The 25553-nt window shown below is 41.3% G+C and overlaps 1 protein-coding gene across 1 annotated transcript in view; it reads left to right on the forward strand.

Moving 5' to 3' along the window:
* Positions 1 to 25553, forward strand: part of arb2a (ARB2 cotranscriptional regulator A) — a 152981-nt gene that overhangs the window by 2413 nt on the left and 125015 nt on the right. The window contains exons 4-6 of the mRNA XM_062416727.1: positions 3384 to 3484; positions 14947 to 15012; positions 16580 to 16771. Of these exons, the coding sequence (XP_062272711.1) occupies positions 3384 to 3484; positions 14947 to 15012; positions 16580 to 16771 (359 nt within the window). The remainder of the gene's footprint in view (positions 1 to 3383; positions 3485 to 14946; positions 15013 to 16579; positions 16772 to 25553) is intronic.

A 25553-nucleotide genomic window follows, 5' to 3' on the forward strand; every position in this document is an offset into this window, starting at 1 on the left:
CTCAGTTTTTGCACCCAGTGTCTTTTTGCAGAGTGCTCCAACTCTTTTGTGCTCTGCTCAGAGCACTTTTAGTTTTAACTTTTCGGAAAGACGTGTGTCGTTATTGTCAGATTGAATGGTGACAGCGGGGACATCACTATTATTAAGCTCAACCAAAGTATGAGGCAAACATCCTCTGGTTGGTGCTCATGGTGAAACAACAATGTCAAACAAATAGATAGTAAACAAGTCCGAGAGTGGTGATATGTTATAAAATTGTCAGGATATTGTTGTCATAGAAACACAAACAAATCCGTGCACAACATTGTTTTCTTTCACCTTGCAAGTGCTTCATCCCAGCAATCCCCAATGCTTTGCCAGAGAAAAACGCAATATGGACACATGCTCCTAAGAGAGTCTTCTGTTCAGTGTTGTATCACTGTTTTTGAATTAATGACCCAAAACTGTGTTTGGTGTCACCCGGGACATTTTGGGTGTGTGTGTGCGTGCATGCATGTGTGTTTGTCAGTTAATAGTGACAGCCAGGAGCTGAGCTGGACTCAGGGTGGTGTGAGTCCAGATGATATAAAAGTCTCTTTAGAATTCTCCTGGCTCGCTTTGATCAAACTAGGTGGGGAGAGGATGGTAAAGGTGGTACCGGTGGTGGTTTTGGCTCTTAATATTCCCCTGTAGTCTCTTTCTCTCTCTCTCACCCCCTCTGTTCTCTGTCAGTGTCTCTGCTGGCTGTCTGGCTGGCTGAGTGGGGGACATGTTGTGTACTCTACGGCCCGTCAGTAACCTACTCAGCCTTGCCCTCCGTCTGACGGAGCATTTGCATAACCTCGCTGTGCCTAAGAACAGAGACACAGAGACTTACCCCCACCCGCCTTCCCCCTACCTCACCCTCAAGTCCCAGCTCAGTCTCTTCTCCCTCACCTCTCTGTCTCCCCTTTTCTCTTTTCTCTCCCTTCCTCTGTATCTCTCTAATTCTGTCCCTGCCCCACTCAAAATCCCCAACCGAGACACAACTTACCCGCCCGCCCGCCCACACACACACACACACACACGCACACGCACACGCACACGCGCACACGCACACGCACACACACACACACACACACACACACACACACACACACACACACACACACACACACACACACACACACACAAATATACACACCCATACCCATCTGTATGTCTTGTCAATTTCCACTCTAGCCTGTTTTTGAAGGATAGCATTTCTATTAAAGCTGTGGTGGCCCTCAGGCAGTCTCTAGTGCTGTATGTCTGCTCACAGTCAACCTGGCTCGCAGGCATTTCTATAGCTACACCCAGGCTACCTTTGCCCGAGACAGGTGGAACAAAAATGTTAATTTGACCATGTAATGATGTGAATACAGACGAGGCTGTGTACAATAGTTTGCAGGTATCTTAATCACTGAATTTGATGGCTTCATCTCGCTAGCCCTCCGGTTTTCCATTACTGGAAATCCAAGGTTATGTACACCTAATTAAGCGGCCAAATTGAGAACAGAATGCTAATTATGACAGAAAAAGAGGATAAAAGTTGAGAAAACGTTATTCCTCTGAGAGGATGTGATGTGCTGGGGGAGGTAGTGGCGCTGATCCCCCCACTAGACACACACACACACACACACACACACACACACACACACACACACACACACACACTCACACACTCACACTCACACACACACACACACACACACACACACACACACACACACACACACACACACACACACACACACACACACACACTGTTTCTCTCCCTCCTTCCCTCCCACACGCCTACAGACACACACACCTTTCCTACTGTAGGATTTCATTATAGCTCCTCTCTTCCTTCTCTTAGGCGGTAGTGTTTAGATCCTCACCCCTACATGAATGCATAATTGATTTTCTTCAAGGTACTTTTGTGCACACTGCTTTATCCTAACTTCTCAACCCTTCCCCTGCTCTACCTCACAGGCACAAGTCTGCTTTTTAATGCAACATGATGACAAACCTCAATTCAGGATTACATTACAACTAACCATGAAAGCAAGTACTGTAATACACAGTGTATTAGCTATGTAAGATTTATCACGTTGATAGAGGGGTGAAAATGGTGGCAATTTAGAGGGAGATGAAAAAAAGCTTGTGCATTCTTTTATCTTGCAAAGATATTATATTTATTTATATCTTAGATGGGTTTTCTCACATTGTGCAATAATTGAGAAAGTATGAGAGCCCCCTGGCTATTTGGGTTAAGTATATGTACTTTTCAGTGGTTTAGCTCTTACAAATTCTGCAGTCATGAAGGTCAAAATTAAATTTAACACTGCTTAGTGTTTTATTGTGTGGTAGTGTCAACTGCAGGATCGATGGGCTCTTTGTAAAGGTATAAACCTAGTGGTTCCACAGCCACATAAGGGTTATTATTAAGAAAAAAAGTAGGACTCTGTCAGAACAGTATTTTACTATTATGACTGTTTTATATGAAATAAAACCTGGATGTGTTTAAAATTCCTCTGATTTCCCTTAATTATGATAAATAACTTAAACATTATCCCAAAGAACTTTTGTTTTTTCTCAGTCAGTTCTTATGCGTTATAATGGCAGCGTGGCTCACTTGCAACAATTCATCGAAATATACATACACTTACTGTATGACCACACCTGGTCTTCCTGGCTAGAGCTGCGGGTGTGTGTGTGTTGGGAGAATTGTTATGTGTGTGTATGAGTGTATAAGCAATGCTGGTTAGGGTGATTGGCTGATGCCCAGACAGCATCCTCAAAGGAATTGTAAGAAGCAGTTGTCGTTGTTGCTGATGTGTGCCAGGCCACCTTTCTCTCTCTGTGCTTACACACACACAAACACACACTCTGGACCTTTCCCACACCTACTTTAGTCTTTGCTTTTGGAGATTTCAGGTGGAATAGCCAGGACAGACCTGTGGCCTGTCGCCAGAGTGAGCGAGGACAGAGAGGAAGAGAGAGATGGACACAGTTAAAGAGGAAAGGGAGAGGCTTTTAAATGGATGAAAAGAGAGAGAGAGAGAGGAAAGAGAATTTGTGCCATACCAGCTGTCCAGCCCTGGCCTGCCAGACTACCCAGAAGGCCGTTGGAGTCGTGACTGGAAGAACACTGCTGCATCCACAGGCCTTGTACCTGCCAGATGGGGGGCTCAGGGAGGGAGAGTAAGGAAGCGAAAGGATCAACAGAGGGAGCACAGGCAAGAGAGAGAAAATATGCAATGGAAAACTAAGGGGTCAAGCTTAGTTTGCATTATTTGGCATAAATGTCCAGTAAGAAGCGCCCCCCCCACTACACTACTTACACATACACACTCATCATTTATCATTGCATATGTGTTTTTTTTCCTTTTCTCATACAGATCGGCAGCTCAGACATATAAAGACAGGGGAACCCTTTGTATTCAATGCCAGAGAGGATCTACACCGCTGGAACCAGAAACGTTATGAAGCTCTTGGAGAGGTAACATACAGCTTTCTTTACTGGCATACTATAGTAAGCAATATTATGGGTGTTCTTAAGAGTCTTTCAGGCCATCCAGGTTCAGCATTTTTTGCAGGGCCTACTCAGTTTATCAGGATTTTCTGTCCTGACCAAGGCTTTTTGTAACATGGCATCACAAGATGTAGCAGTTGTTGTTGATTCTTTGTGTAGCAAATTGACATGGCATATAAGCCCTTATCACACATGGCACCTGTGACATTGCTTTACTATATTGGTGTTAGGCAGTGTTTTTGGCATTCACATATACTGTAGATACCCCATATAGAACAGTTTCATGTCAAGTCTGTTTTTTCCCACCATGGTGGCATAACTAGTGTTGAGTGCACGTTGTAAATTTCACAGTTTGATATGCAGCACGCAGCTCAATGGAATTACAAAAAATCAAGTTTGACTCTCATTAAATTCTTTTTTACATCTATACATGTGCAGTATTCAGTCACTGGTCACTTCATTAGGTACACATGAGCAGTCTAATGCAATCTAATACAACAGTTCTGCCATAAATTCTATTTTTACAAAGCTTCTACATTTTCAGTTTTTATTTACATTGTCAGAAAGGTGATCATTTTATTTCATGATTATTATTGAAGTCGTAGTGGGTGGTGGTGGTGGTGGTGATGTACTGGACTGCATTATTTTGAAAAGTGTTCTTAAGATTTTGCTCCCCTCATGTAGTGGACAAAGTATTAGAAATACTGGTCAATATTATGCACCCTAGTACACCACCACCCACTACAACCTCAATAATAAACATAAAGTAGAATGATCACCCTTCTGACAATGTCAACAAAAACTGAAAATGTAGAAGCTTCATAAAAGTAGAATTTATGGCAGAGCTGTTTTATGGGATTGAATTAGATTGAGTTGCCGGTGAGTGTATGTCTAAGAACATTGTTATTTTTGTGTGCTATATCCATTCATTAGACTGTTAATTGAGTTGACTCAGATTTACAAAAAGGTTACATGGTCCTGAGTAGGCTGATTAACAGGATTCCAGCTCTGTTTCAAAGGCAATGTAGACATGAATTAGCACACCATTTACAGTTTAAAATTTGTGTGTAAAATGGACGGTAGATTCCTTACACATGCTTAACTGAATGGTCTCAATGGTAGTGCTCTTTATAACACTGAAAATTCCACAGAATGGCTTCAACAGGAGTGTGCTTGTGGTCCAGGCCTCTGTCAGATGAGTGTGAGGAAGTATTGTAAAGGTCATGGTCTGACAAGGCAGACTGGCACATTTGATTTCACCCTAATCATCTTCTTGTCAGCTTAGTTGAGGTATGACTTGAGTTTGAGCTCAAATTTGTCACATAACCTCAGTTAAATTTGGAAACGCAAAATCTGAACTGGACAGCGACACATCTTCTGATTCTGGGCAAAAACCTGAATCAAATGTGAAATCTGTACCAGAAAATATAATCTGGTAATCTGCATAATATATCAACTGGTGAATAGAGCATGTGATGCACATATTACTGCAGAACCCCATACTTTCTTCTGATGCAGACTTGAGGTTTGCAGGTAAACAAAAGAACCTATTTGGACTGATGTGTGACATGACTGTGGATCTCATGGCCTTCGCTGTTCTTTGCTGCTGTGTGTCTGTGGACTGTTCGGTGGGAAACTTTTATTAAGGCATTCTAAAAAATATCTACAGCTTGAAAAACCTGCCGACGCAATTTTGAAGTTGACACACTTCTGAAGTTCTGTGGTCGTCCAACTACACCATATATCCATCCTAAAGTTCACCTCTAATTCACTCCCACAGTACCACCACATGCAATATGCATTAAGATAATGAGACAAATGTTCTTTTGTAATCTGTTTTTTTTATTTGCATCCCCCGCTATGTTGCTTTTAATTGTTGTGTACATTCTTTGAAGTTCAAAGCAAAGTGATATACCCGTTTGTGGGATTACCTGGGTGTTTTTATTATTTCTAATGCAGGTATACAGTGGCTCCTTTGAGAGCCAGCCTTCTGTGAAGGCTTTTTTCCTTTCTTTTCTTTCGTTTGCTCACAGACTATCTACCAGCATCTAAAAAGACTGTAGAAACAAACATTTGGTAGCAGGCAAGCAGAGGCCCTGAAAAGAACACACAGACATTTAAACTAACCGAACTCAGGCATCCAAGGGGGGCCAAACATTTGGAGGAAACAAATAATCATCAAGCAAGATGTATGCAAATTTTATTCATCGCATGATTAAAAAATTGACAGAAGCATCTTATTTAGAGGAGAAAAAAGGAAACCGTGTCAATCAATGTTGATATGAGCTTGTGTAATGAGAACATATACTGTCTGAGTTTTACTGCTGGAGATTATCTGGCTGAGAAGAAAGAAGCACTACCCGAATAAGCAGTATTATTTGTCTGTTGTTTTTAGGCCACAGATGATTCAAGAAAATGAATACTGTACCTTGCTTGTACAAATGCATTGTTCTTGCTGGTAAGAAATATGCTCTATTATAAATAGACGCAGCAACTGAATTGTATGCCTTTTGTTGTAAAAGTAGGTTATGCTGCTTAGTCAGCCTCTGTATTTGTGAGTTTTAGAGTGTGTGTCACACAGGCATACCTGCATTTTTATTTCTGATTTGTACCTGGAATCCCTGTCATTGTTTGTCCATCGACTCTTTGTGTCATTCCTCTCCTGAAAGGCCCGGTTCAGATCGTAGCACTGACTGCATATTAATTTGAATGAGGATAGTCCAGTGACTCAGTTGGGTTACCAGCACAGGGGACTCCACCAAGAAAACGCATGGACGTCCGGCAAAAAATTCCTCCTGCAATGCAACATCATCCAACAATGTGCTGCATTAGCCAGTCATCTACAGTACGCGTCTGCGTACGTTTCTGGTAGATTACTTTGTAACTGTTTTCTGCTGTTCAGTCTCTGTGTTAAATCTTCATGACTAGGATGAACAGCTGTGTAGTGTTGTGGCCGCCGAATTCACAACACACCCCCACCACCCAACATCCCCCTTGCATTGTTTTAACGCAGGTATGATTGCAGGCTAAGGCAGGATGAGAGCCTTTGTCAGATGTCATGAGGGGGAAATGTAGAATAAACTTGCATGCAAACAAGCATGTTGTTGGTGAGTACCTCTCCCCAACATATCCCACTGCCCTCTATCAACTTGCCACCTGAGACGGTCTGAGAGCTCGCCACAATGAAGCCTGAGAGTGTGTGAGTGTGATGGCACAAGGACGCGGGTGCACGTGTTTGCCCCTGGCAGTGTGAATAGAATGGCATCATCATTGCCCCCTAATGTTCAGTTGCATTCCTCTCTCTCCCTCCCTTCTTCCATACCGCTGTCCATCTCTCCCTCCCTCCTCTCTTCCTTTCAGTTTCTTTATATCTTCATGGTCCTGTATTTTGTATGGAGGTGTGTGTGTGTGTGTGTGTGTGTGTGTGTGTGTGTGTGTGTGTGTGTGTGTGTGTGTGTGTGTGTGTGTGTGTGTGTGTGTGTGTGTGTGTGTGTGTGTGTGTGTGTGTGTGTGAGTGTGTGAGGGGGGTAGGCGACTGTATTGTCAGACACATCACAGCACCAGATGTCCAATTTGCACTTCAGCCTCGTCTGAATGGAGGGACCGATAGAAAGAGGGAGAGCGAGGATGTTGGTGTGATGGCCTCCAACCAAAAGAAAGAGATGGGAACAAAATTTGGCTTTAGCGCAAGAGCAGTGAATCATTTTTACCTCTCCATTTTTAATCTATAAAAAAATAATTTAAACATTTTCCCATACAGCATATACAGTGTGATGTGGAGAGATTTGCGGAGGCTGTATCTAAGAAGAGCTGCACTGGTTCCATTTGTTGGACACCATGGGCCATATTTACACACATAAAAGTAGAAGGCAAGTTTATTGGAGTTGTGCAAAATCATTGTGGGAACTGTAGGAAATCACATATTGAAGAAGTGCAGAAGACAGATTAAGAAAAGTGGATACAAAAGATCATTACAACAATAAGGAAATTACACAAAATCAACAGTTTGAATATGCTGACTCAGCTGACCGACTTATTGACCTAATGCAAACATAGAGTCAACGGGAGAAGAAAGTCTCCCCAAACCATAAGCTTTGTGCCATGAGAATATCTTAGGGAGGCACTTGTATATTGAATATTTGAATATTTGAACTAAATTTTTTCAAGGGACACTTAGTTCATTTGGAAGATGTTGCTATTTTTCCTTATTACAGAGAGTCAGCTCACACACTGATGGCTTTTTAAGTTCCTCTGTCTAATTTGAAGGTATGGCAGTAGCATAACAAAAGGCACCTATGGTTCTTTGTGTCTTGATAAGTAGGACAAATAGCAAAGCTACAAAAACCATATTATCCCTTTCAAATTCCGGGTGCGCTCCATAAACACATAGATGATCTCATTCTCTGTTATTTCAATTTACCCCAGCTTATAAATTGTTTACTTATCTAATGTACTGTATTTTTAGATTATTGCTATTTTCTTCCTATTTTGCTCCGTTTGGTCGTAGTCGAGCCAAAAAACGTTATACAAACCAAGACTGAAAACTGAAAAGTAATGACATTTTCCTTTCTTTGCTCTGGCTGTTATCGTAATGGCTGTATTACAGCTGTAATACAGTGCAGGCTATCTGTGCGGTGTTGCTCAGTGCAGCAGGGTCACCCCAGCCTGTGTAGGTGTCAGTTGTAGTCTAATTCCTGTGATTTGGTGATGAATCTCTCTGATAGAAGACAAGCATAGGGTCTGGCCCAGATGGAGCTCTATTAAGCTGTTAATAAATGAGGATTCTTCTCTGCTCTGCCTGCATCTGTGGAATGGAAGGCACTCACAAATTTGTACACACACACGCACACACACGCACACACACACACACAGCCAGAATATTATAATGAAGTAAAGCTAGCCAGATGGCTGAATTAGAAAGCCGTCTCTCTCTCTCTCTCTCTCTCTCTCTCTCTCTCTCTCTCTCTCTCTCTCTCTCTCTCTCTCTCTCTCTCTCTCTCTCTCTCTCTCTCGCTCTCTCTCTCTCTCTCTCTCTCTCTCTCTCTCTCTCTGTCTGTCTCTGTCTTTCTCTCCTCTTTTCTCTGTCTATTCCTCTCTCTTTTTTTTTTCTTTCTGTCTGTCTTTTACACTCTGCTGTCTCTCTGTTATACTTCTCTTCCTGTCGCCCTCTGTTTCGGCATTATGGATGCTGAGTGTTGTCATAGCAGTGACCAGCTGGCCAAGGTGTAAGAGTCTGCTGAAGTGTCCTTGAGCAAAACACTGAAGAGAAGAAGGGCAAAAGAAATTCCTTGGAACAGTAGAGAAATTATGACCAGCTTTTAATGTAATAGTAACAGAGCAGCATGTGTGTCTGCTTTACAACCTTCTGCGTGGCTCTGTGACAGTGTCGGAGGATACCAAGGCCAGCATCTGAATAAAATTGAAGGTGAATTGTTAAAATATTTTAATTCTATCAGAAAACATAATCTTTATCCATTAGAGAGTGAAGACACCCCCCCCCCCCCCCCCCCCAGTGTCAGGCCCATGATGGGAACCCCAGAGACATTCCTCCATACTGTACTTAAAGCATCAGGAGACCCTCTACCAGTCGTAGACCATTTAGTTGGGAAGCTAATGGGATCTCTCTAAAGAGTGACTATAAATGACAGCTGTCTGCCCTGATTCAGTGACTACCATCACGTCTCCATTCCCAAAACACTTCAACACTGCTGCCGCAGCTTCTGCTGAGAGCAGGGAGGAAGCAGACACAGTCAGACAGAAATGGTTGCAGGGAGCGGGTGAGGTGGATTAGAGTTGATGAAAGAGAAGGGAATTGGACAGGGGGTGGGAGCAGTTGAGGGGGGTGTCAGAGAAAAGACACGAGGGCTGGTAGTTACAGCGCTGGCATCTGTCGCTACCGCCGGCACCCACGGTGGCAAACAGTACTTTACTTTGAATTAGCCCTCTGCCGGCTTCTCAGTTAACACCTGAGGAGGTCATTACGATGCCATTAGGATGAGTAGTGCAGAGAGTGAGCGAGAGAGAGGGATATCTTCGCGAAGTGTAAACAGTCTGTCTGTCAGTCTGCGTCTGAGAACTTTCTCTTCCCCTGGAGAGCCCTCTCTCCTCTGACAGAAGAATGACAGAGACCTCATGGGAATAACACTAGTCTCTCTCTCTCTCTCTCTTTGTTTCCCACATGGACTGACAGATCACAAATTCACAACAATAGGCCCTATTTTAATACCACTTTCTGTTGGTACACAAGGCTGACTTAAAATAAACAACCTTTCTATTGCCTCATGCTCTCTCTCATTTTTGCAGTCTCTCTCTCTTTGAGTATGCTTTACTGTTGTTGCCACTGTTGTTGTGCTGCATTGTTCGGGGGATTTTCTTTTTTTTTTCTTCCTTCTTCCTCTCTTCTATTCTCTGGAGAAGAAGGAATGCTTTCCTGGGTGTAGTCAGTGATACGGCATGGAGCAGCTCTTTCAGTTTCATTATATAAACAGCTTTGATGCCTTTTCTTGCTCTCTGGTTTCTATGGCTAAGTGGCTTTTGGAGAGGGCTCTGGACTAGAGAGACAAGAGGTGTGTGTGTGCCTGAACATGAGTTTGTTGTGTATGTGTGTATACTGTATGTGTTCCTGTCTTGAGTATATCTGTGCACGTGGCTGATGATCAGAATTTATCAGACAAACCAGGGTGGCTACACAGGGCCCATTAGAACATCTTCAATTACATTATTTAAACTGAAAACCCAAATGAGGCTTTTGTAAATATGACCTTAGATATTTTAGAATTAGTTTTAAGATGTTTTGTGGTATAGCTGCATTTTCAGTTAAATATTACCTGAACATTTATGAAGACTTTTGTATTGTTTTTATAATTATAGTATTGTATTTCACTCTTAACAAGCATTAAATGGGTCTAAAAGAGTCGTGAATCTGTCTTTCTGACAATTAGAGCAATCTTGATAAACACATCATGATTTGTGATCTTGTCTCTGTGTTGGTTTGAGAGTACTGCTATCTGTTCCTCTCCTATAATCACCTCTGTTTTTCCATTGCCCTTGACTGTATCAACCTTTATCCTCCCTGCCTTTCTTTTTGTTTTTTACAGCCCTCTGATTCCTATCCTCCTTTTCTCTCTACATATCCTTACTCCTTGTCCTCATCTATCTATCCTCATCTTCCTGTTCTGGTTTTCTTCCTGCTCATTTTTATTTGTTGCATGCCCAAGAAGGATCATCTCCTTATCGCCTCAGGTGCGGTCAGCCAAACCAGGCATGGCTGTTGTAATCAGTGGGAGAACACGCACACACATTAACTGACACATGTGCACACATAATGTGGGAGGTCTTTCTCTCTCTGTGGTGAGGAGTTAAAAAACATCAACTTGAAACCACAGCAGTCTTTATTAAGACCTTGGCCTGGTGTGTTTATGAGAGTGATGAAGAGATTGTTATGGGGATGACCAAAGGTTTGCTTGGCGTCGATGTCACAGCCCACCCACTTGAAGGGCTCTTATCAAGGCCACGCACTGTACTGTACTCTCTCCCCCTGTATCCCACTTTCCACAGCTCCTTCTCCTCTCAGCTGTTCACCGCAGTGGGAACTGGCATGAGATTCTGACTCCTGGGGATTACCTCTCCATCTCTCTCTTCTTGTCTTCCTTCTTTCCTCCCACTGAGCCCTCCTGTAAGTCCCTTCCTTCCTCCCTGATCCCCCTCTTCTTGCTTCATCGCCACAATGCTTCCCCTGCACAAACAAACCACAGACTACAGAGGTGACCTCAACCACAGCAGGTCTCTTTCAGACTCTCCCACGATCGCTCTCACAGTCATGTAGAAAGCTTGTTGTTGTTCATGGATACATAATCACCCGACTGTCCTAGAAGACAATTGAATGTCCTTTTTTTTTTTTTTTTTTTTTTTTTTTTTTTAAACCTCAATGAAGGCTGGCTCTGTGTGATCCACAGGTCATTGTAGAGTTTACATAGTGAGGGCTACATGTTTCATAAACTGAGCCAATGTCATTTATATATGTGTGTGTGTCTTTGTCTGTGTCTTTGGACTTTACAATTGTGCAGTGCAGGACTTGGATCACATGTTTTATGATTGACAGATAGAATCCAAGCTTACTTTGAAATTTTAGGTAATGTCGCACGCGCGAGTGGCTTGTCAGCCTGATTATATATATTTGTTGCAGATTGAAAGGCATTGTAAACATGCTTATTTTTGTGAAACCTATTGATTTGAATTGATTCAGGTTGCTGTTATCTCTCTCTTCCTCTCTCTTTTTCTTTCTTTCTATCTGTTTTTCTCTCTCTCACCTCCTCCCTTTGTGTCCCTTTGTGTGTCTTAATATTGTTTGGCAAATCCACTCCTCATGCTTCTCCTATCATCCAATCCCGACAATGCAGGCACTCGGCGTTACTTCCTGCAGGCATTTCATTAAAGCACTTATAACACATTGGTAATTAGGTGACAAAGAGGCTTTTCTTATTGTACTGATCAGCTGCTGAGACGTAGTCCACAGAGGCCCACACAGAAGGAGGCTGGCTCGGTGTGCACATGTGTGTGTGTGTGTGCATCACTATGTGAGTTCTGTGCCTCAGCTCTGAGTCTATCCCATTGTTTCTAAAAAATATTTTTCGATTTTGAGCCATTGGAATGCTGCAACAATTCACTTTAATCTCTTTGATCTGCTCGTATATTGTTCACTGAAAAGGTCATCTGGCTGCAGTTTACATTATGAACTAAAACATACAGATTACCACACAGCCTACATAAAAATTTTAATTATATTAAGTTTTGTAGTATCCTTTCATAAATGGAAACATATTCACACAGTGACACTCTTACATTCTTTACACTTTTTTTCTCCCCCTTCCATCTCTCCTTATTCTATATCAGATGTTTCTTGAGCCACCTGAGGCACTGAACAAATAACGTAGTGCAAATGAAATTTCCTGTGAGGCTTATAGTTGATGTCATTAAACACTAGCATACTCAGGCCTAGAATCATTTTAGTCTTCATCAGACCGGCTGACATTTTAGTGAATTAGCTGTTAGAGGTTTGGTGGGTTGGAGTGAGGTGACGTTGTTTTAGCTCCTCCGGCTTTTTTTTCTTCCCTTTACAGGGTCAAATAGTAGATCGATCATCTCATTTAGCCTGTCTGCTGGCCTTTGATTGGCTGTCATAAGGGTAATATGTGTCTGGTGCATAATGTTATTCTTGCATGTTGTCCATAAGCAGTAAATGAAGTTAGGATTGAGTTTCTTTCAGGCATGAAAGAGCATGGCAATATTGTGATTATTCATGAGAATATACATTTGACTTAAATGTAGATACCCTTAAAAATTCTCTTAACTTGGCCTTTTATTGTCCTTTCCTTCTTCTGTGAAAGATCAGCTATTTGGAGAATAATCTGCCACCTTTATGACCTGACAGACATTTTCTCAAATTTGTGCCATTTAAAATATGTTTAGAATTCAGAACATGTAATTTAAGGATATATATATATATATATATATAATTCCATTGTCCTGTGGCAAATGGGAATAGAATATATTTTGTATTAAGTATGCCAAAAATTATAAAACTAAGCAGATTATGGCCTAAAATAATGTTGTAACATTTTACATTTTTTGATATTAATCTGCTGCATATTTTTTTTACCAGTCCTGTCAGCAGTTGGGGTGAAGATTTTCTTACTCCTCCAAGAAACTTGAATGTTGAACTTGACGTTCATGTAGAAATAGCAGGATGGTTTTTGAGATTCTGTTTTATTGTCATGTAGCTGTACTGCACCTCTCGTCCATTTACTGTACCTTATGTACAGTGAGTTTACTTTGAATTTGGATAGTAGTAGGATTGGTCCATGACCATATTTGTATTCAACTATGCACATTTTATGAATACTTGTACAGTGTTAAAATTATTTTGATAGTGTGTATTGATACTGATAGTCTATTAATTGGCCAATTACAAATATAACATAAACCTTGTGCAAAAAACTGTTTGTACACATGCTAGTGGTATGGCTACAAGGATGGTCTATTGCTCATTCTATCATTCGTGACTTTGGTTCAGACCTTAATGTCTCAACAACTTTTGAATGGATTGCCATGTAATTTTATACCAACATTATTGGTCCCCAGAGGATGAATCCAACTGAATACTAGTAGAGTTTCTCCCCTTTCCACCCATAGATCAGAGCTGAGCATGATCTGTGCTGTGAGACAAGACTGTCTTGATCCTTGTTTGTGTTCGGGGTCAGTCGGTTGGTCGGTCTCTGACTAGAGAGCATGACTGCGATTCGGACACGCTTTTTATTTGTGGCGCCACTGCTAGTCTTTGTTTGCCTGATTTAGTTAGGCTGATGCTATAAAGCTAACCAAAGTGAAACTTAACAGCAGGACAGGACAGCATGTTGCACAGCTCTCCCTGTGGTCCTGCCACCAAACACAGTATTGTCATGACATGGACTGGACATAGAGTCTGTCATGACATATGTTGGGGTGACATAATCACAGCAGCAATAATTCCAACACAGCTTACTGTCACTGATTTTTTGCCCTGTCATCTGTTGTCACTCTTTACTTCTCAGTCTTTCTCTCACATCTAATCAAAAGTTTAAATCTGTTCCACAACGTGCTGCTTTCAGTTCATAGCTGAGCAAGACATGAAGAGAAGAAAGGAAGGAGGAAAGGGAAGAAAAAATAAGGAAAATGGAATAGAAAGTTGTTAATGTCACTGAACCATGAAAGGCTTGGCCTGGGGTTGGAATGACTCGGTATACAAGGTTCTTTAGTGCTGTGGCTGCGGGGATAAACATAACTTACATCAGCCCTTCGCTTGTACAGGAGATTTCCTCTCCTGGCACTTACAACCTCAACACTCACTGCACTGTGATTCACACACACACACAGTACATAGTACAATCCAGACCCTTTCAAGTAGCTCATGTGCGTACACACACACACACGCACACACGCACACGCACACACGCACACGCACACGCACATGCACGCACACGCACACACACACACACACACACACACACACACACACACACACACACACACACACACACACACACACACACACACACACACCCCAGGGGGCAAACAAGGGTTTTGAATAGTATTTTTTATTCTGTTTACAAGTATGACAGTGGTTGCTATTACTTACTCACACATACAGTCAACAGTTTAGTTTACCTTTTTGGATGGATTTGTATCAACAGTAATATAACAAAATATTAATTGCATTAGACAGTATTATCAATGTAATTTCTCCCTGTGTGTGTGTGTGTGTGTGTGTGTGTGTGTGTGTGTGTGTGTGTGTGTGTGTGTGTGTGTGTGTGTGTGTGTGTGTGTGTGTGTGTGTGTGTGTGTGTGTGTGTGTGTGTGTGTGTGTGTGTGTGTGTGTGTGTTTCTCTCTCCAGATCATCACTCAGTATGTTTATGAGCTGTTGGAGAAAAAGTGCAACATGACTAAAGCAATCCTGCCAGTAAGTACCCAGACTGAAAAGAGGCATTTTCCTCTTTGATTTAATGCCCTTGAAGATTAAAGGGAGTATTAAATATGAAAATTGACATAAATGCTTGGGCTTCAGAGTGTGATTATGATATTGAGTGTCCTGTTTAAAAAAATAAAGAAAAGGGGATTGTGAGGAGTCAGCTCTCCTCTCAGTCTTTGTCTTTCTCTTTCTTTCTAACTCAGTTTCACTCAGTTTCTCTCTTACTTCCTCACTTTCGATTACCCCCTCCTCTGCCCACATCCTTTGTGTAAAAGTGTCTCCTCAACAAATTAACTGTATTGTGACGTGTCATTTCAAAGGCGTAGCGGCGCAGCATGCTGATGCTTAATCTGTTTTGCATTCATTTGCGCTGAAGGGGACTCTCTACTCTGCCATCATGGAGTTATTCTTTGCCCAGCTCATCCAGGCTCAGAGCACACACTTGATCCCTTTTATCTGTTGTTGGAAGCATGTTTGTCTCTTTCTGCCCCCCTTTACCCCACCATCCCTGCTCTTTTTTCTGTTTATAAAAGTTGTGATAATTTTTTAGGCTGCATTTATAGGGATGTTAAGCAGTGCTGGTGTTTAGAAGCACAGCAGAGTTAGCACCAGCGCTAACAGTGTCCATAAATCACCTAGCCAGGGACTCAGCGCCTTTCATTAGCCCCTATACACTTTTACTGGTTTATCTGCCTTGCCTATTTATCTCATTATTCCTCTGGAAAACGGCTCTGTTCTGCTTTTCTGCTGCTCACCCGCCTGCGTGTATATGGCCTGTGTGTGTATTTGTGTGTTAGTGGTGGGTCCGTCCACCTGCGTGGCATTGAACTTGTGACCGCAGATTTTTAAGAAGATTAACCACAGCCAAGTATAGGGAAAGGGAATGAGGGAGCACAAGAGAAAAAGGGGTAAGATTTTCTCCCCCCTACTCGGCTCTCTTTGTCTGCTTGGATTAAGTTCTTGCAGCTGCCACCCATGGCTTTTATGGACAGTGTTTGTCTCCTTAGAGATTCCTCCAGGCATACTTGGGAGGGATGCAAAGACGCATGGGATGTGGATGGAGCGCATGCACACATACAAACACTTGCTTGCTTTGCCTCTTTTTCTGTCTGTATTACTTTCTGCCTCAGTTTTAATCACACAAAGGCTGTTTTCTAATCATGATTATTGATGATTAGTGTGGTGATGCATATAAGCTTTCTAATTACAAAAGCCACACAGGAGTAGGCTGTTTCTCCTTAAACTCATGCATGTTACATAAAAAAACTCCCAACGTTTCTTTTCATAATCATTATCAGGCAATTTGTTGAAGCAACAGAAATTAAAGCTCTAATTATAAAATCGCAATTTGATCATCTTTTGCATTTGCTGCTGTTTCATGGAATGGCAAAGATGTATTATGAGTAACGTATCCCAAGCAGTTGAGCAGTTGAAAATAGTGATGTTCAAAATAGTGAACATCACTGGGAAAGTATACACATTCATTATAAGAGATTTTGATTTAAATAGCAATGTGCGTCAGTGACACATGTTAACCTGTGTTTCCCTGAATCTTCAGGTAGACCCCACAGACGATGAGCCAACCAGTTTTATTTACCTGAGCCCTGATGCCTTGTCCAACCCATCCAAGCTGCTGGTGCTGATCCAGGGCAGCGGTGTGGTGCGGGCTGGTCAGTGGGCCCGCAGACTCATCATCAACCAGGACCTGGACTCAGGGACACAGATTTCCTTCATCACCAGAGCCATGGAGGTAGGGGACACAACAAAAGACATTCAAGCTATTTTGTTTGATGTTTATCTGATTTTTTAAATCTTTGATCCAGGATGTCCTCATGTTTTCATGTTTCATTAAGAGGGGCAGACGATCTTAGTGCACTAAGGACACCACACATAAGTTATTCCAATTCTAAATACAACATTCTCATTTTCATTTTCTTTTCTCGTCAAGTTTTATCATTTGCAAAGTCTCAACTGCTTGCATGTCTTTGGTGTTCAGGGTTTGTGGGTTCTTGAGTAAAAAAGGCATGCAGTGTGCTCACCATGCAGCCACTGGTGCCATCACTAGCACTGTAGCCTTATGTGATTTTGGCGTGACAAGTGTAACACACAAGCACACTATTTATTTTAGGGGCTGGCTGGAATAATTGGTATTGAGGAAAACTTTGTGGCACAGTCATTGCCACAAAGGAGAATTGTGTACTGGTATTTTGTTTTATTTGACTGGAGGTTTGAATGTGGTTGTGGTAATTTGTTGTTGCTGTGTGGTTTCATGGCTTAGTATCCGGATGTACTTCATCAACTCAATTCTGTTTAATTTCATTTTACAATGTACACAAGTGTGTAGTGAAAGAGAACATTGTCCTGAGGTCATAGGAGAAATTATGTGAGACTGGGTAATCTCAGCACTCCACAGCATCATATAATCACAGAGGCAAATAACAGCAAACAGACATTCATTCACAGGTGTAAACGCATACTCTTGAATAACACTATTAATGTACAGTTCTCAACCCAGAATTGAGTTTTATATTGCCTTGTTAGTGAAATGAAGCATATTCCTCAGCATTATCATTAATTTAAACAAAAATATTTATGAATTCTTATTATGCATGATTTCCTATGTAGTACTATGTATTCATGGGTGACTGGGCTGAGAGAGGGTTAGGAAATAATGTAAAGTATAGATTAGTTTTTCTTTCCCTACCATATGATCACACACAAGTGTATACATCTATGTGTCAGCAAGCAAAAAGTGGTTCTGCCTGTCTTATTATTTTCATCCCCATCTATGTGCTCATTTGTTAGTCTGGCCACAGCTACCTGTGTAATTTCATCGGCCCTCTATTCAAATTGATTTAGACAAAATCCAGGTCTCCCTCTCCCCCTCGTTTGACTGTTCTGTCCATCAGAATACCTTAAAGACTTTCACTGCTGTGTAAAGCCCCCTCCTGCTGTGTACAACAACGGGAGTGGTTGGTTTGCCTGTCTGTGTGTCCATGTGTGCGCTAACAGATGATTCAGCTACCCCGAGACTGTCTTTGAATTACAGTTACCCTGGCTGGTATTTCAGTTGGAGAAGGCAGTGTTGTGCTGCAGAGAGCCAAAGTGACAGCTTAGATATAGAGAACATGGTGTGTGTAGTGTGAGTGTTGCTCATTCATCATAGTAAACAAGAAATCGTGTTCTTACACCCTGACAAATCATCATCCAGGCATTTACCACACACATGCCTTGTACTCAGTGTGCGCACTGGAAAGACAGGCACACACATTTACAGTCAATTCATGCTGTCTGCATCTATTAGGGGCATGTTTGTGGTTTAGTTTGTCATGTTATGAAAATTATGTGGATGCCTTTTGAAATGAATGTACATGAATTACAGCTACAGCGCTATACAATCTGAAGAAAATGTAGAGTTATACTTGCTGTACCTTAATTCCAACCCAGTCTCACATCAAGATGTGTAATAGCTACATTGGTGCAAAACGTATAAGTTTCACAATAATGACTCTAAAATTGTGAGATCCCTATTTTTTTTCGGGCCTATTCTTTTCTATTGGCCTGCGTCCATGGCATGTGACTGCCAAGTTTCTGTCTGCAAAAAAAAACAACTAAATGGCTGACATTCCTTTTATTCTCAGAAGGAAATTCAATATTTTTTAGCTAGTTTCTGCATTAAAATGCATTTTGATAACATTTCTAGTGAATAACTTGCATTTTATTTTCATAATCTTCATTTAGTGAATGTATATGTTGGTCATTTTTTACAAAGGTTGTTTCAGGTCTTGCCAGGAAATTGTATGAATGCAATGTTTTCTATCATCGCTATGGTTGTTGCTACGGTGGAAACTCTCTTAAAATATTGTGTATTCCACTGAGAATATGAGGAATGTCGGCTGTTTCATTTGTTTTTGCAGACAGACAACTTGACAGTCGTGTGACTTGAATGCAGGAAAATAGAAAAGAATCAGCCAAAAATAAAAAATAAATGTAGGCATTACACGTCTCTATTACACATTATGATGTGAGACTGGGTTGTAATTCACAACTATGCAGAATACAAGCAATAAAACATGTTTGGTCAACAACTCTCAAATGAATGACAGCACAGATGGATGACAGCTCTGTGACACAGCAAATACAGACACAACAACGAAATCCCTGATGAGCAGCGTTACGCTGTATTAAGAGCAGAATCCTATGAACAAGTGAGACTTTGTGGAGACCACCTCAAGGACAGCCAAGCAGCTATTAGTACAGTGACAGAGCAATATACCACTCCCGTTCAGTGTGCCATGGAGGGCAAAGAGCCTGCCGGTGTTCCTCTCAACCTAACACACCATTAGCTGATTTTGATGATTAGTTCCCCTCCAGGCAGAGAGGGAGGAACTAATCAGTGAAACCACCAGCAAAATAATTGAAACTACTGACATACTACATACTCATCAGCAATATGCATTACAGTGGTTATTCAGTGTGGTATTTTCAGTGGATGCTTGAGATTGAAGTATGCTCAAAAGTTATACCAAATAATTAGCCAGCATGATAAAACAATGAAAATTTGAATGGCTGGCCTGCATTTATACAATAATATATAACACATTGTATGAGAATAGTGATTATGGCTTTTTTATATTGCACATTTCTTGACAATTATTTTCTCTTTGGGATGATGCAGTAGCAGACTTTCCTCCTCTTTTATTCATTTATTCTCAAACATATCATCTGGTTAACACATAAACAGTACTTGTACAAGCTAATAATTTATCAGTCTGACAGATAAATCCCATGTTACTTTTTAATGATACTGCTTTCACCTGTAATACAGCACAAAGACAAACATGCACAGGGGCACAGCGTGAGTTGTGCATGAATTAAATGTATCTCTTCAGTCACTGTTTATGATGAATGTCTGACTTGTCCCCCAAGTAGCTAGCATTGTATATTTATTCTCTTTGTGGGAAAAACTGATGATGACCATCTACACAGTGTGTCTTTATTCTAATGTTTTCTGTCAGCCATTACTGATTAAAATAAAGCAGTATAAAAAGCATGGTAAGCATACAGTATATAATGTATTGTGTGTATATATAGATAAATATAAATGATGTTTGTCTACTTTCAAATTGAGCAGGTGGTCACTTTTACTCAGTGGGAAGCCCTTGTTATTGCTATCTCTGCAGCTATCATTTGAGCTGCAGTGGTTATCGCATTTCCGTGGCAACACAATCATGTCACGCCCACCGCAGAGTCAAGCCGATCACCGCTTCACCACTGAGTGAGTGGCTAAAGTGATGGGACAATAGTCATTCTCACAGGCTTGACATACAGAATGATGTGCTGAATGATATTGGCAACATTTAGAGGCATAAAGGTAAACATACCACAGGAATACATGCACCAATTACTATTTATTAGTTTGTATTAAATAAAACATCTGAGGTTTAAATTATTTTTTTATGACAGTTACCGCCGTGGTTTGAATGGCTTTGTTAATTTGTGCAGTAAGGAACATCATACCTTGGCAGCTCTAGCTATCAGTATTACTCTTTCCACCTACACACATAATCCACAGCTGAATGCAATACAAAATTCACACTGACTTATCAAAAGCCATTCTAGGAAATGCAGGAAATGACTAACTGAGAAAGAGGTTGATGAGCTAGCTTGAGGAAAGAAGTATTTGACAATATTTCATTAAAAAATAACTGGAAATAGGCTGCTGATATACAGCCATGTAAAACACGTGAGATCTGAAAGTGTAATATTCATTTAACGGAACTGTTATCAATACAGACATTCAAGATTTAGCATGGAAACATATTTCTAAATCGTCTTTAGAACATCCGGATGCCGTGTGGCTGTATAACTCTGGCGTTATGACAATTACTCAATATTTTTGATTTACAAATTTGTGCAGTGTTGGGTCAGCTGTTGACATTTTGAGCATGCATTTTTATTATGTTTAGATTAGGCCCCATTTTACAACAATGTTTCGTAGCAATCTGTTGCCTCAAGTGCAGCTCGTGTGAAGTTACTCATGGGAAGTTGATTGGAAATTCAAAGCCTGCAGCAAAGGGTCAACTGGAGTGCATTGGTAGGAAATAAGGGGGGAGGTTGTGCCTTTACAAAACATACACTCATGAGCACGCATAGACACACAAACAAAACAGACACTGTAGCACTGTAGTGTTTGTGTGTACATGCAGTGAAAGTCTGCGGCGTGTGTGTGCTTTCATTTGGCTGTATTAAAGCACCGCTCTGAAATTCTTAACCATGTTCATTGGAAGCTTGAGTCAGCCTTTCCTCTCTTCTGTTGGGATCACCACTGCCTATCAGGGGCTTGTGGGAAAAATAGCTGATTGCGCTAGTTAATCAGGCCCTTCACACCACATACATGCACACACACAATCACATTCAAGGGTGAATCTTGGGGCAACTTGTCTCTTACACAACATTTGCACCCCATTGCCTGCCTCTGCCTCCCATTTCCATGCTTCTGTCTACAGATATTACAATCTTTGTCATGCTTCTGTATGATGATGACATATTAATAAGCAGGCAAAATGTATATGTTCATATAAGTCTATAATATATACAGGTGCATACAGAGAAAGCATACACACACAGTTGCAGACGCAAACACATCACATCTGGCAGAAGGTGTGCTTGTGGCATTTGTCACAGTGTGTACAGTAGCACCGTGTTATGCATGTTGACTTTATGTACATGTGTGTGTGCACATGGAAGTTGTGCTATTCCCATAGCCTAGAGGTAAAATGACAGGTGAGAGGAGCTTGAATCTGAGATGGGTTGGGAGCGCGGAGGGGGGGGGGGGGGGGGGTCCTTACTCAGAAGGAGGAGAGTAAGGATTAGTTGGAAGAGGACAGAAGAGGAAAGAAGGAGAGGGGTACAGAGACGATTGAAGCAGGAAGAGAGAAATGAGAAGAGGGCGAGGCAGTGACTGCAAATGGGGTGGGACTGGCAGAGGAGAGATGGGAGTATAGAGAGAGAGGGAGAGAGTAGGCAGAAGGCAGGCGTCTGACAGCTCCACTACTGGGAGAGGGCCTCTTAATGACAGCTTATTCCTTCATGATTTCAATTCCTGACAGTCGACAGGTCTGCTTGTTGCATCATGGCAGCTGTATCATTACCTTCTGGCCCTGTCACTGCTCTGCATCCTAAGACTGAGATGGTGGAGGTGGAGGGTGGGCGCCAATGGGGTTTGGAGGGGGGTAGGATAGGAGGGAGAGAAAGAGAGTGTGTAGATTGTGAGGTTACAGTCAGAATAATTGAAGAAGGAGGACGTATTGAAAGGTGTGATCATTAGCTACAGTATATGTGTATGGATAGCTATTGGAGTTAAAGGAGCACTTTCAGCTTCAACTAAATTTGTGTCAGAATTGAAAGAGAACATCTGTACTGTTGTCAGCTCATGGTTCTCCTAAATCGCTTATGTAAACGAGTGTGAGAAAAGCAATAGGCCACATTTTTACTTCTTATCCATTACTTTATATCACTTCTTGACTTTTCCCTCAACTTTTCTGCAGTTGCCAGTTTTTGCAGTGTTATTTGCTGCAATTTATATTGAAGTTCTATTCCAAAATGCTTTGCATTCAATCTCAGTTAATGTTCAATATTTGTAGAAGATACCTTATTTTTTATCAGCCATACAGTAAACATGATTGCTGTTGGTACTGTTTTTTTTTTTCCTTTTCTTCAGATGGTCAAATTTCTCACTTGAATTAAAAAAGTTTATCGATTTAAAGGTGTTTTTTTTTAGTTTTTTTTTAAAAAATATGTTAGATATTTCAAATATGAATTTATTGATCAACAATATCAAGTCTGTCAATTCCCAGATTGTTAACTGCAGGTGTACATATACACACACACACACACAAACCACAAAAACCATACACTGCCTTCAAGGATGACTTAATTCCATTTGGAAGTTGCTAATACAAAAACAGATTTATAGCCCCCGTCTTGTCTTCCTCCTTCTCACCCACCTCTCTCCGTCTCTGTCTGTCTCTCTCTTGATAGTGAGTCAGGCTCGACACTGGAGACCCACTGGAAAGAAAGAGGGGGTGTGGTGTTTTCAAAAGTGTGTCAAAAGCCTAGGGGTTTGTATCTGCCCAGAATTTCAATGGGAGGCTGAAAGGGGGCAGCGAGGCAGACAATCTCAAACACAGAAATCCTCTTTTAATTTCTGTCATGGTGCCCCCCTCCCCTCCTTTTTTAGCTGGATGATGTCTTCTTCAACATCAGCTTCACACTTTGGCTTCTGCCTGTCTTGTGTGATGGCCCTGTGTGCTGTGAGGATATTCCCCTCTCTCTCTGTCTCTCCAATCACCATTCTTCCTCCTCCTCCTTTCTCATTAATTCTTCTAATTCCCCCCAAGCTGTGAGTTAACCTGTTTGTGTGTGTGTGTAGTCTACTGATAACATTGTACATACAGTGTGTGTACAGCCTATCTCAAGGCATCAGGTGGCTACAGAGGCTAGATAGGTATCGTTCTATCCAGCCAGCCAGGTTTAGCCAGAGGACAGTTTCTGAATGTGTGTGTGTGTGTGTGTGTGTGTGTGTGTGTATGTATGGGTGTGTCTGTGTAGGGGTCAAAAGATGCTCCGCCTTGCCATGGCCTTGTAATAGCAGCCCTGCAACCAACACACGCACATACAGGCATATACAAACCTCCAGGTGGAGAGGTCCCAGCACATCCTGCAGCTCAGATCAATGCACTTGACACCTTCAAAGGCGGCTGTGGGGCCTGGACTTGCTCTGGGGTTAAACCTCTTTTAAATAGCCTCCCGCGGGAAGGCAGCTGTCAATAACCCACCATAATTACCGGGGCCAGGCCCGCCAAGGGCTCGGCTGCACGGGCCAAATTAAAAATTGATCAGAGGGAGAGAAAACATTATTTTGTGGTGGTATTCCCTGTCCTAACAGCGCTGCTGCTGCCGTATGTGAAAACTCATCAATTGGGGTCCAAGCTAGATATCTAGAGACCTATTTATCTATCTATCTGCCTCCCTTCGTCCAGATGAACAATGGAGTGCTGTCCCTGTTGTAAAAAAATTATTTGCATATTAAGTGTCTTTCAGTGTGCACGTCTGTGTGTGTGTGTGCACTTGCAGTACATGAGTGTGTGCGTTTGCATACTGTATGAGCATGCAACTGATTGTTATGTGCTCCAGGTAATCGTACATCATCCCCTATCTGTGTAGTGTGTGTGTGTGTGTGTGTGTGTGTGTGTGTGTGTGTGTGTGTGTGTGTGCACCTTGTAGCAGTATATTGATTGTGGTCTCATTGAGTTTCTCTTGGCAGGGAGCCTTTATTTGTCAGTCAGAGAACGATATGAAGAAGATATGTTCATCCTCAGGCTTCCTCTAGGAAAACACACACGCTATTGTTTCACAAGACACTGATGAATGAGAACAACAGTTTACAATAGATTTGAAGTGTTTTCTAAACACTCACTGTAGGTGAAAGGTCATATCACATGATTTTTTTAATCATTGTCTCTGTATGTCATTGGTGTAGGACATGTTCATGTATTAAACCCCATTTAAAATGAATTTTCTTATGGGAGGTCCTGTCATTATCGTAATTACCAGTGGCATCTGTAATTTGTATTCAGTGCAAATCTGCCAGATACATAATTTACACAAGTGTCAAGGGCGAGCATGCATTATTACATTTCACATTTGGACAGCAATTCATGGAAAAACACACACGGCAAATGTTGTGGTGTTAAGTGTTGATTGGTCTCTATAAACATAGGAAGTGTTAATTTTAACACTTTCAGAGTAACAGTAAATTAACTCTGGCAAGTTTTCTGTGCAGATATGATTTATTTTGTGCAAACCTCAAGATTTATACACATGAAAATTGCATTAGAGGATTCTAGAAGTAATCTAATTTAAGCAGTGTGACTTTAAACATAGCATTGTAGATCTGTGGTTCCCAAAATGTGTGTTGTGGAACCCCAGGGTGCTGTAAAAACTGGCCGTGGATGTGGTAAGATTTGTTTCCAATTTTTGGTGTTCCTTTTTAACAACATTTTATCACACATTTTTCACAGTAAATACAGTTAAAATGCTGATAACATATATTTACTATGTCATATTAAGCTTAAAGAGGTACATTAGTATGTGTTTGTGTGCCACTGGAGTGCCATGGTTTAAAAAAGTTAAGGAACCATAAACTGAACATGGCAAGTACAGATGTTAAAAAAGACACACAACTTATTGAGTACACTGAATTTTGCAGATTCATTCACACATAATTGAAAAAGCTGTTGAGAGTTCTTTGGTGTGTCAGTTTCTAGGCTGCTCATGCCACCATGTTGCTTGGGGGAGTAGAGAACAGGAGGATGAAAAACAGAAGAGAATGAGAGAGGAAGACTTTGATATTTGGGAGTGTACATTCATTAACCCACGTGTGATAATTGACTTTATTTTTGGTCTTGAAATTAACAAATTATATAATATAAAAGCCTTTTTTCTATGTGTGTGACTGAATGTGTGTG

This window comes from Scomber scombrus, chromosome 4 (genome assembly GCF_963691925.1).
Source record: "Scomber scombrus chromosome 4, fScoSco1.1, whole genome shotgun sequence".
NCBI lineage: Eukaryota > Metazoa > Chordata > Actinopteri > Scombriformes > Scombridae > Scomber > Scomber scombrus.